This window comes from Pipra filicauda, unplaced genomic scaffold, assembly GCF_003945595.2.
Source record: "Pipra filicauda isolate LSUMZ 115617 unplaced genomic scaffold, ASM394559v2 scaffold5_size6683894_pilon, whole genome shotgun sequence".
Lineage (NCBI taxonomy): Eukaryota > Metazoa > Chordata > Aves > Passeriformes > Pipridae > Pipra > Pipra filicauda.
The window spans coordinates 4,211,248-4,224,440 of record NW_024104754.1 but is presented as its reverse complement, the minus strand read 5'-3'; the positions used below and the strand labels follow the sequence as shown (position 1 = coordinate 4,224,440).

General features: G+C 47.1%; 1 protein-coding gene across 1 annotated transcript; it reads left to right on the top strand.

The window, feature by feature from the left end:
- The first annotated feature begins 137 nt into the window (after positions 1-137).
- On the top strand, positions 138-2,699 carry TTC30B (tetratricopeptide repeat domain 30B). The gene has a single exon (XM_027733758.2). The coding sequence runs from the start codon at positions 186-188 to the stop codon at positions 2,184-2,186; it is 2,001 nt and encodes a 666-aa protein (XP_027589559.2). The 5' UTR covers positions 138-185; the 3' UTR covers positions 2,187-2,699.
- The last annotated feature ends 10,494 nt before the right edge of the window (positions 2,700-13,193 follow it).

Here is a 13,193-nt window from a genome sequence, read left to right as displayed (position 1 = left end):
TACCGCCCCTTCGCAACGCCCGCAATGTGACCGCGGAACCCCCCGCCTACACGGGGAGTACTTCCGGCCCGACAGCGCCGTTGCCATGGCAACGGGGAAACAACCCGTTTCCGGCCCAGCGGCGCCGTTGCCATGGCAGCGAGGGCTCCGCTTCCGCCCCCGTCGCGGCGGTGCCGGTGCCGGCCATGGAGGCCGCGCCGGTGCCCGACGGGCAGCACACGGCCGTGGTGTACGGGCTGATCGGAGGCGGGCGCTACGCGGAGGCGGTGTCGCTGCTGAGCCGCGGGCTGCAGAAGAGCAGCCGCTCCCGGGGCTGCCTCTCGCTGCTGGGCTACTGCCACTACCAGCTGCAGGAGTTCGCGGCGGCGGCAGAGTGCTACGAGCAGCTGTCGGCGCTGCACCCGCAGCTGGCCCCGTACCGCCTGTGCCACGCGCAGGCCCTCTACAAGGCCGGGCTGTTCGCCGAGGCCCTGCGCGCCGCCAGCCCGCTGCTGGACGTGCCCGCCTTCCAGCGCCGGGCCCTGCGGCTCCAGGCCGCTGTGCACTACGCCCAGGGCGACCTCCCGGCGGCACAGAGCCTGGTGGAGGAGGAGCTGGCTGCCGCCGCTGATGGCGGCCCCAGCGCAGCCGAGGAGCCCTCGGAGCGGGCCGATGCCGAGGTGAACCTGGGCTGCCTGCTGTACCGGCAGGGTCGGCACGAGGAGGCCAGCGCCAAGTTCGGCAGCGCCATGCAGGTGCTGGGGTACTGCCCGGAGCTGTCCTACAACATGGCGCTGTGCTCCTACGCCGCCAAGCAGTACCCGGCCGCCCTCAAGTACATCTCCGACATCATCAAGCACGGCATTCATCAGCACCCCGAGCTCAGTGTGGGCATGACCACCGAGGGCATCGACGTCCGCAGCGTGGGCAACACGCTGCTCCTGCACCGCACGGCCCTGGTGGAGGCCTTCAACCTCAAGGCAGCCATCGAGTACCAGCTGCGCAACCTGCGGGCGGCCCAGGAGGCACTCACTGACATGCCCCCGAGGGCCGAGGAGGAGCTGGATCCCGTCACGCTGCACAACCAAGCGCTGATGAACATGGACAGCCAGCCTACTGAAGGGTTTGGGAAACTGCAGTTTCTCCTCCTGCAGAACCCCTGTCCGCCAGAAACTTTTGGTAACTTGCTACTCCTCTATTGCAAGCATCAGTACTACGACCTGGCAGCTGATGTGCTGGCAGAGAATACCCATCTGACTTACAAACTGCTCACACCTTACTTGTACAACTTCTTGGATGCCATTATCACTTGTCAAACTGCCCCTGAGGAGGCTTTCCACAAGCTAGATGATTTAGCAGGGACAATGACTGAGCAGCTGAGAAAACTCACAAAGCAGGTACAGGAAGCTAGGCAAAACTGGGATGATGAAGCTCTAAAAAAGGCAGTTAATGAGTATGATGAGACTCTGGATAAATATGTACCTGTCTTGATGGCCCAAGCAAAGATTTACTGGGACATGAAGAACTACACAATGGTGGAAAAGATCTTCCGCAAATCAGTGGAGTTCTGCAAGGAACACGAGGTGTGGAAGCTCAACGTGGCTCATGTGCTCTTCATGCAAGAGAACAAGTACAAAGAGGCTATCAGCTTCTATGAGCCGATAGTTAAGAAGCACTATGACAACATCCTCAATGTCAGTGCCATTGTGTTAGCCAACCTCTGCGTTTCCTACATCCTGACGAGCCAGAACGAAGACGCAGAGGAACTAATGAGGAAGATCGAGAAGGCAGAAGAGCAGCTGTCCTATGACAATCCTGATAAAAACACCTACCATCTTTGCATTGTCAATCTGGTCATTGGTACCCTCTACTGTGTGAAGGGAAACTATGACTTTGGTATTTCAAGGATCATTAAAAGTCTGGAGCCATATAACAAAAAGCTGAGCACTGACACGTGGTACTACGCCAAGCGGTGTTTCCTGTCCCTGCTGGAGAACATGTCCAAGCACATGATCATGCTGCGTGACAGCGTCATCCAGGAGTGTGTTCAGTTCCTGAAGCAGTGTGAGCTGTATGGGAGAAACATCCCAGCTGTCATTGAGCACCCCCTGGAAGAGAGTAGGATGCACAGTGGGAAAAACACAGTCACCTACGAAGCTCGGCTTTTGAGGGCTCTGATGTATAAGATCATTGGGTGGGCTGAGTAAATGGTGTTAACTGGACAGCAGAAATGAGAACTTTGTTGTTTTCTTACACTTGTGAGGTGATGCTCACGCTTGCAAAAATCTTTAAAGATTTCATGCTGTATTTTAACAGCATTCAGTGGAAAATAGAATATTTTCATTAAATTAACCTGCATCAAAAAACTAGGGGCATTCTCAGTAACCTGTCATGTTAAATGCAGTTTAAGATGTGTTGACCAAGAATGTCATTATAGAAATATCATAGAGTTTTCACCTGTAAGACAATATTTTATCCTTCTGAAATTTAGACCAAGTTTCTTTTCATTGGTTGATGGTTAAAAAAAAAGTGTTATCTGTCTCTTCTAGCACAGAGTTTGAAGAAACAGTTGTTTTCATTCTGTAATTTGTGCCTATGTGTGAAATGTTTCTTTATTCTGCTTTTTCCAAGGTATTTTTAATATGTTGCAGACCACGTTGACTGTATATTTGAACACAAGACATGGCTTTATATTAAAAAATCAGTTCTACAAACATGAACAGTGTCTTTTGCTAACTCAGTAATAATGCAGGAGTATTCTGGCAAATTCTATACCTAATACAGGGACCAGGAATATAATCCAAGAAGGCTCTATTAGATTGGTACCTCAGTTTAGATCTACCCTTGCAATAAAGTTTGTTATGGCTGGACATAACTGACTTAAGAGACACTGCTCAGTGCTGCCCCTCAGCTTCTGAGACCCCCAGAGTCCTGTGCCTGCACCATCTGGGTGGCAGCTGTTGCCCTGCAAACCTGCTTGGTAGGAAGTGCTTACTTAGTAATTCAGTCATCCATGTGCAGCCCCTCTAATCCAAATACCATTCTTAGAGTATACCAGTCTCTAGTAAGAGACCCTGTGAATGTGAAATTATGTTATTTTCCGGATTTCTCAAAAAACCACCTAACTTCCATCATGTAACTTCCATTTCATGCAAGGCTTACAATTCTACCCTTAGGTGAGAAATCTGCTTCTTAGTTTTCTCCTTGTGTTTCTGCATCTCTCAATTCCTCTCTGAAACTCTGTTTATTTGCCTAATTCCCTTACTTGGCATTTCCATCACACTGCCATCAGTCAGTGTGTTTTCTCAACAGTCTTCCCATCCCTTTTCAACCATATTATATGTTCCACAGTGAAGTGAGACCAAAACACCTTCCAGTGGTTTTATGCAGACTGTTTCTGTGCCCCATGGCTGCTCTCCTTTTTGTGTATTCTGCCTTCTGAAGAAATGTGTGAGATGAAGTTTTTAAAATAAGGATCAAAGATCTGTGGCTTTAACTCATTTGGTTGCTTTTGACACTGATTCCCTGAAGAACTGTCAGGGGAGAATTTTGGAATCATGCTGCATGTCCCTCAAAATCCAGTTTCTATGGTGTAGTTTACCTGGAGGAAAGATAACAGCCTTTTTTGAAGTTTTGAAGCTACTACAGAGGAATAGAATGTTAATCCTTCCAGAGAGTTTATATATATAGTAACTTGACAGGTCTGCAGCCATTTCAACATAGAGAAAGTCAACTTTTACCTGTTGGGAGAGAAACCTGTCAGGGCTGAGCATATTGTGTGCAGCTAAAGGAAATGGTTGTGGGTTAGGTAATGCTACAGTTTACCCAAAACTTCCTAGAACAGTAAAACAAAATCAAATTTAACAGTGTCAAGAAAGGGAAAATATTCTAGAGAGCAGGCAGGAGATGTGGCAAGGTGTCCTAGAGAGGCCTCCATAGCTCATCACTAGGCCATTAAGCCCCTGATTATTTTGACATTAAATATTTCCCACAACTGCTTCCCCACGAGGAGGAGACCTGTGATTTCAAATTTTGTTCACCTCCATGAAGCACAGCAGCAGGCTGTAAAGCATTTTTCTAATTTACAGTGCAATTGTATTAGATATTATGCAGCATAAACAGCATGACCTTTAAAAAAAAGGTCTTAAAAGCCACACCACCTAACAGCATCTGAAGTGCAATAACAGGCAATGCCCTTTATTTAATATTCATTTCTGTAAAAGTCACTGGAGTTCTAAAAAAAATTCACTTTTCAGATTTGTGCCTGTGCAAAGGTTGAAATCCCTCTAATTGAGAGCAATATAGACTTTTCCATGGCTGTTTAGTGATGCTTACATGCTCTCAGGTTTCCATACAGCCAGTGTGTGACTTCCATGAGGGCGCTGCTGTCAGGATTCACAGCCCCAAGCACTTCATCTCTTCCTTGCCTTCCATGGCCTCACAAGGATCCACCACAAATAGGCAGAGGCGACAGGGCCAGCCGGCTCTGGCACACACTCCCTGATTCATTCTAGCCTCCGGGGAAGGCACCGGGCCCTCGGCTGCAGGGTGGGAAGGGAGAACAGCCATGCTCTCAGTGGAAAAAATGTCCCCATAAATGGCTGTGGAATTGTGCAAGCTGTGGCTATTTCAGAAGATACAGCTAGAGGGCAGCCGGCATGCTTGGAATTTGCTTCATCCTATTGCAACACAACAGAGGTACAAAAGAAACCAGGAGAAAATGTCAATAGCAGCATTTTCCCCGTTCTTCCCTTTTCCTTCTGCTTTTATGTGCTTTTCCTCACCGAGTACACTGCACACCCAGACAACCCACGGTTTCTGAGCAAGTTGGGCGATGCTGAACACCATGACTGCAGTGTGGAGAGGCCTCTGCTGCTGAAAGGAGAGGGAGAAGTGGCAGAGCTGAGGCGCAACAGGAGGCAGCCCAGGACAGGCTCTTTCTCCTCTGCTGCATTAACAGATGCTTCTGCGTGGAGTGTCCTCTCCATTCCAGCAGTATTTCCACCCTGTCCACCACAGCCTCTTCCTCAGCAACATCCACCCAACCTTCCCACCTCAGTGACATGCCAGGGCAGACGCCCCAGCCCTCATTTGTCCTGCCTGCCTGCCTGTCCTGTGCCCAGCAGAACTGGGCTCTGCAGTCATGCAGCTGACATCTTTTGCCTCCTCCAGTGGCAAGCAGGCATTTATAGCATCTCCCACTGCAGAGCACTTCAGTCATGAAAAATATATAGATGTTACAACCACTTTTATTACCGTCTTTATACCACATTTAGTGTTATCACTATGTGACTTACACTCAAAATACATTTTTAAAGGAAAGCACATACATTTTTAGAGAGAAGGGAAAACAGCAAATAACAGTTTATGTGTCTTATACATTTAGTAAAATCCACCTAAATTAATGCACTAAGCTAGCATAGTCCTTCTTTTGTCCCAACCAAAAATCACTGTTTTCATTTAAAAGAATGTAAACAAAGAACACTACACAGAAATGGCTGACCGCATTTCCAGGGCCTGCAGCAGGCGAACAGCTGCAGATAAGCATAGATTACTAAGCAAGAGCATCCGGAGTTTTTTATTGGGAGCAAGGGGAAAGAAGCCCTCAGCACTCTGTTAGGGCATCAGTATCTGAAAGGTGAGCAGCCCAAGATGCCTCCCATGTACATCACTGCCATATAGAGGCCAATCTCCAGGATTTTATTTTCACTCTTTTGCATCTTGTCCTTACAGGGCATCTTAGGAAAAGTATCCTCAAACCTTGCAAGGGCTTGCCACCCGTGTTGCAGGTGACAAGCTGTATTGTACTGCAGTAGTCACATTTTTTTTCTCAATTACCCCTGCAGTAATCACAGCACACGTTGCACAAGCAAAGGCCTCAAACTACCATTCTGCCAGCAGCCCACCTGTGCTGGCAGGTGGAATGGGGGGGCATGGAGGGCCTGAGATGTGATTTACTTTGTGCCCCACCTTGGATCCCCTTGGTGCTCAAGCTTCTGTAGTTAATCAAATGTCTGCTGACATCATCATCATCAGAACACAGGTAGTAGATGCCACAATCTGCTAGAATCATCTAGCAGATGTTTCTACTGGGTAAACAAGCCCTATTAGAAGATGAACAAGGAGAGGAATGTTATTTCTCTAGAAATGGTGAGGTTACATAAAAGAATAAAAACTGATTTCAACAGCCTGTTCCACAGTATCTTCCTTACAACGTCCTATTTTAGAAGCCTGAGTTCAAAACTTCCACACATCCATATTGGCTTTAGTCTCCAGCAAAGGCAGAAGAGTCTGACCCTGACTAATTCAGATTCAGAACACTGATGTGATAATGTGGCTGTGTGGGCTGAAAGATAAGCACTGAAAGATCCTTCCTGTCATCCCCCCCGAGTCTTCTCTTCCTTTATCTCCCTTTAACCTTTCAGCAAGTAAAACCACCTCTATATTTTGGGACTCTGCTAAATCCTGCTTCTTCTTAGGGGTGAATATGCCTGAGACAATGCCCATCTTCATGTTTTTGCAGAAAGTGTGTTTTGTGGACTAGTTCTTGGTACACCAGATGGTATTCACATTTGTCTTTCTCCATGAACTACATGCTGTGCTGTGAAAAAGATGTGCATTGTCCTTTCCAGCCTTGCCTGCTGAACCTCTAATGCACTGGGCCAGGGCCCGCAGCGCTGATGCTCATGTGGTGTCCACCTTTGTTGGTAACTGCACGAGGTGCTGCATCAGCTTTCACAAGACACAGGCTGGTCTTTCTGACAAGGCACATGTGGCTTAGTCGCTCTGTGCTGATGTGGAAACATGGACAATGAATGCCAGTAGCAGCAGAAAGGAACCTATCCAGTGTCCTAAGGGGTGACAGGACGGATTTACACAAGTGTGGAAACAGTGAAAAGTAAATTAGTGTTAAAATCCTCCCAGCTTCAATCACTGTGCTGCTAAACAGTAATATAAGGGATATATAAACAGCAATGTTTATATAACAGCAATGCACACAGGCTGGAAGAAACTGCAGAGAAATATTGAGACGTAACTGGTACAACAAACAGCTGCTTTGCAGTCCTATGCACCTCATTTTGACAAGGTGACCTACAAAAAGAAACAGTTTCTAAATGAAGTAAAAGAGGCTTTAAGTACTGACAAACTTTTTGGCTCTATTTTCAGCAAAGCATCTCTTGTTCTTTGGCAAACGCTTTTCCATTAAGTAGAAAAATAGAGACATTTGGACTCATTTTCCAAAGAACCTTTTAATCAGCATAATTTTCCTAGACCTTGCCTGAATTTAACTAATAAAGCCCAGTCACAAAGCAGACCTCGCCAAACCCAACATTCAGTCCAGAATGCTTCTATGTTTGGGGATCTTCCCCTAAATTGACTATAGTTTATAGCCCAAACTTAAGCCCAGGAAAACAAATAAAAAAGTTCCCATTGACTTCAATGAGCCTTAAACTGGCACCTCTGAAAATATCCATTTTCACAGACTGCCATTTCAAGCCATCCAAGAGCATCTTCTTGAAAGTACTGGAAAAGCTACAACCCAAATCAAATTCAGTAACAAAACTCCTTGTTTCTACCCACTTAAAATGCTGCCTAGAAAACAGCTAACCCCATGTTTCCCATGGTGCAACTGCTGCCCATTAAGAAAGTGTCTCTTGCACAGTGAGAGGTAAAAGTCAGCAGGGGATCCTGATCCTGCTGGACGTGGCAAGGCACAGCCTCCACCAGCAACCACACTGCCCACCCTGGCTCTGAACATAGGGCTGAGGACTCCTGTCCACACAGCATAGGATTACTCCTGCAGCACAGCCCCAGCCATGGAAATACCCATGTCCCAACAGCCACTCCACTGGGAACGGTTTGGAGAGGGAAATCAAAAACACAGGTGCCAGATTTTCTTCTGGAACATGGGAATCATCAGTCAGCATCACAAACTTTTAAACTTCATATTCTGTCTTCTACTGTGCACAATCGCCCACTTCTCTGAATTTCAGCATTTCTTGCTGCTTACCTTCTCCATAATTCTGCCCCTAGGACCCTTGCCATCCTGTGTCACAAGCAGGGAACAGGTTGACTAACAGCTTTTTATGAGTCGGTTTTATTTTATAGCCCTCTTTCCCGTGGGAGAGGGCAGAGGGAGTTGGCTAACACTCAGATCCTGTTGGGTTGAACTGTTTACTAACAGCCGTTTTCCAAATTAAAATTAACACCGCTCGGATTTTTCTGAGCTGCACTTCTCCAGTGCCTCAGAGAGCTCTTTGTGTGCCCCTCAGCTGATTCACGGCCGCTCACACGGCCGGCAAAGAGGAACGGGAGAGCTCTGACATGGCGTGTCTGATTTTCTCGCTCTGTCAATAGTATTTATCACTGCGGCTCCCACGCGGAGCAGGAGGGATGGAGAAGCACCATCAGCGCTGAGGGACGGGAGATTCACAGGGCACATAAATCCTTGGCTCTTCCCCTGCGGAGCAGCTCAGCGCACATCGCGCTTTTACGGCTCAGAGCGCCACGTCTGATGGCCGGCGCGGTAGCAAAGGGACAGTCACCGCACCGACATCGCCGCAGCTGTCCGCGGGCGCGGGGACACCGCTTTCCCACGAGGAGACAGGGCCCAGTTCTCGTGGGCGGCGTCCCCCCTTCCCGGGAGCTCCCGGTCCGCTGGGACGGCCGGGAGCCGGGAAATGCCGGCCGCTCATAGTCGCTCCAGACACAAAGGGTAACGGCCCCCCCTTCTGCATTGCCCACGGGAGAGCTCTCTGCACCTCGTGGTTGGACAGAAGGAAAGGAAAAGGGAAGCCCGAACCGAACGGTGAAAGGCAATATCACTGCTCACTCGGGCCTGGCCCTGGCCTGCCCTTGGCTCTGCATGTGCTCCCTGCTGCCGCTTTCCCCGTGTTCCGGAGGAGCGAGGCCATGCACGGACCCGCGCAGAGGCGTCTGTGCTGCCCCTCAGCAGTTTTGGGTACCAGTGCCTTCACCCCAGAGATGCAGCAATGCCACGCCCCCCCGCAGCCTCCTGCACCCCTCTGTAGCACCCTTACACAGACTGCACATTGGAGGAGAACCTGCCCTTAAGTAGCGTAGGTCTGATCTATGGGTGTTGTTCACAGGCCCGAGAGCACCTCCCCATCAGCCTTCTGAATGCTTGCAATCTCGTGCAAGGTAGAAATCACCTGTCCTGCAGAGATGGGGAGCAGCCACAGCTTTACCCAGCGTAACCAGTGGCACCTCCTTTTCTGCCTCTTAGACTGCACAGGAATCATATCAGGGCTTCGGAAGACATGAAATGCTGGTAACAAGACTTAATAGCAATGAAAGAGTCAACAGGAAAGCTATTAGAGCAGGATGGCGTCTCTGGAAAGGGAGATGCAGGAGCCCTGCCCTCTGTCTTTGTGCTCAATCCAGGGCAAAACCACAGGGATGCCTCCCCGATCTTGCAAAATGCATGCCAGTGAGCGTGTGTAATGTACTGTGAAATTTTTGTGACTTGCTAGGTTATAAAGCTGGTTACAGGAGAATTTAATAAAAAAAAAAAAGGAAATCAGTTTATTTCTTTCTGATAATTTCTCTAAGGCTTTAGGGTCTTATTCTAGCTTCCTTTCTATGCCTGGAGAGGTGATCCTAACATTCAGCATAAAATGTACAGATTCCCTAAAGGGAACTTGAAAGACATTCTCTGCTTCAAATTCAAACCTGACAGTACATATCACATCAGGGGTTCCCTTTTATCAGCAGGATATTCAGAAGGGATGAATGATTTACTCACATAATCTCTTAAAATTTTCACTTGCAGAGTCTAAGATAGAATTTATAGCATTTTTATCATTTGGATCTGAAAAAAAAAAAACCAAAACAGTAAAATTCCTCTATGAAATCCCAAACCCTACTCATTGATTTTCTAGCTGATGAAATTTCAAAGGAACATGTTTTTCTGTGGTGGAGTAACAGCAGGCCTCTCCCTTGGCTTTGGTGTTTTCTCATGTTAGAAATCAGATTATTCCTCCCTAGGGAGACACATTAAATAGATACCTCCTATCTTTTGCATTTGAAAACACTAAGGATGTGTATTAGTCTCCAGCAATTTAAGACTGGACCAAGTTTTGTAGAATTTATTTCTCTAATTTCCATTTTTCAAATATATGTATATTTACACAAGAAACCTAAAAAACTAATGCTTTCATTCTGAGTTTTAACCTATGTAATCAGCCTTGGCTCAGGATGATGAGGAAGGCAACCTATGTGACAATGATTGCCTAATATTTCTGCCATGAAATTACTGAAGAAAAGTAAACCAAAAGTGGGCTGTGACATTTTGTTTCTCTTCCTAAAGTCTTTTTCCTGTCTGATGTTCTCCCTTTTCCCGATGAAAATATAAGCTGATCTGAGTCCAGGTTTCTTGTCCTGTTCTAGTGATAGAGTGCTACAATATTTTTTATTCTTCTAAAGTTATTCTTGAATTAAACTGGGGAAAATGAGCCCAGAATGAGAACGCAAAACAGATTATTTGCTGGCACTGTCGTTTTGGTTTTTGTTGGAACCTAGTACCATCAGGTGTTAATCTGGGGTGAGAACTCCTACAAAGAAATATGTAATAATGCTAATAACTGTTTCTTCATTTGAATGTAAGGAGGTGTCAGAAGCAGGATGCAAACAGCATGACTGGATTGGTAATCAACATATTGGAAACATCCAGAAGTACAAACCAGAGCTACAAAAATTGAGATTTCATTTTAGCTGTTGATGAATATGTGCTCAGCCCTTCAGAAGGGGGTTGCTATCTCCAGTAGGTTGTCTGCAGACAGTGATGAGGTTCTGGTTAGGACTCTGTCATGCCCAAGTGTCACCTCAGACCACACTTCAAGAAAGCCCCATCCCATGTTCCCAGGATGGCACAGGGATAACTTTATGCCTCACCACTACTTTTCTGCTTTACAGTGCTCCTGTGCGAGCTCCAAACGAGCTGGTGATTTGCTCAGTTGGGATATCACTGACCTCCCGAGGCCGCTGTCCTTACCAAGTGCTAAATTATGCTCACACCCAGAGCAAACAAGCCCCAGTACTTCCATGCAGTTCAACAAAATACAGTCTGATTTACACCAATGTAAGTGACAGCAGGATTTGGCCCTGTGGAGCAGGGGCAGGGTCTGTAAGGCCAGATCCTCCATAGGTATAGGTTACTGTGTCTCAGTTTGCATTTGTAATGAAAATTACATTTTTACTAAAATTTCCATTTAGTATTTGGCCCAAGGTCAAGTTAAGAAAATATTTCACTGTCATAATTATTCCCATGAAATCCAGAGCAGTTTGTATTTGGCAACAAATGTAATTTTCCATGCCTTAAGAAGCTGGCATTAATTTCCTGACACTGAACAAAGACAGATTCATTTACACATTTTCCTGACTGCCATTTTCTTCACCTCCTGCGTTTGAATCCCTGCAATCTGATGCAATCCTGTAGGAGCCTTCTTGGGCGCTACTATAGCACTAACAATAAGTGCATCTCCATTTAATGAGGATTTGTGACAGATTTCAGTCAGTGGGAGTTTTACTTTAAACCTGTGGAGTAAGCCTGGCACTGCCCTCACGAGGGCTCTTAGCTCCTGCATTTGCTCCCTGAGAGCCTGCCCGTCCTCATTAGAGAGCAGAGACGGGGATCTCACAGGAGGGTTATTCTCTGTGTGTCAGTAACCCTGCAGCTGGATAATGCTGTGTGGTTGTGCAGCCCTCAGGACCAGTTTAGTGCTTCTGATACAGACTCTCCAGCACCTTCCCTCTCTGAGCATCTTGCATATACAACAGAGCCCAGGGCAGAGCTCCCCGGGGAGAAACACTGTGCCATTTCTCCCATCTGAAATGAAGCTCAGACTGGGAGCAGCCAAGCAGGAGCACTGGTGACAGCAAGGGCATTGGGATGGGATAAAGTCTTTAAGGGCTGCAGGGGACCTAGGGTGCCCTTCTGTGCCTCCAAGGGACCAAGTCTTGGCTCTGCCCACAAATGCAGTTGCTAACAGCCACCTCCTTTCTTTTTCACAGAAATATTCCAGTCCATGACATGTAGCTAATATCCTCAGCTGATGCTGCCTTGCGCCTGGCTCCCCTGAAGCAATGAATATTTATACTAGCTAAGAACTAGCATGCATTTCATATCCTTCTGATTATTGCTTACAGCTATTCCTGTATGTTTTCCCATAGTACTCAGAAGGCTGAATACCTTTTTCATGTAACATGTTTTCACCATAATTTTTCCCCACAGGTTTTTTCAGATTTACACATCTTGAGTTCTCATCACAACTTCGCACTAATTTTAACTGGGCAGTGGCAAAATTACCTAAAGGGCATTTGCCCCACCCATGCTGATACACAAAAATGACATCACCCTTTTCCACCCCTTCCACCCCCCAAAAAAAAAAAATTCAAGCCGAATAATTTTGCACATCCATGGCAACAACACAGGCACAGAAACAGCAGGATGGACCCTCCCACACCCTGGCCAGTTCTGCAGGATTTCAGTAAAATTTCCCATTTCTCAGGATATTAAGTTTGACTGCAAGGAAATCTAGACGTCATGTAATCTCACTCCAGCTTTGAAGCTAATAAAGACACATAAAATGTACCACAGCCTGGAAGCTTGCTCAGAGGTGCGTGTTCAGGATTTGAAATGAGGACAAGTACAGCATGGGTGTGACAGGAAAGAAAGAGCAAAGAAGGAAGACTGAACTATAAATAACATAAGGAAGAACAGCCTGTTAGAAAAATAGAAACTTTCATAAGCAGGGAAGGCCAAATGCAGCGCAGGTTTAGATTACACACTTGCCACACTGGTGCTTGGCTGCTGCTGCACATGTGCTCCCCTCCACTCCTTCAGCCCTCAGCAGGGATTGCTCAGGGACACCCACAGGGATGCCCTGAGTAGGGGGATGGCCCCCAGTGCAGGGGGCAGCAGCTCTTCTCCCATCCCTGGGGGTAGGGAAGTTGGACCTGACCCATGCAGACACTGAGGCCATGTTCTGCGTGCAGAAGTGACTTTCAACGATCATCACACCACCTCTGCCATTTCCCTCTCTAGCCCAAGGACAGGGGTGAAGCAACTGCAGATGAAGCAACAAAACCCTTGGGCCAAGATCTGCATGGCATGTAGGCACCTGAGCCTCATCATTTCAGCAAGAGGTTCCCAAATATCTTTGGGAATCTGTGCCTTAGGATATGGCATGCTG

Coding starts and splice junctions, on each gene's coding strand:
- TTC30B (XM_027733758.2), top strand. CDS start 186: ATGGAGGCCGCGCCGGTGCCCGACGGGCAGCACACGGCCGTGGTGTAC.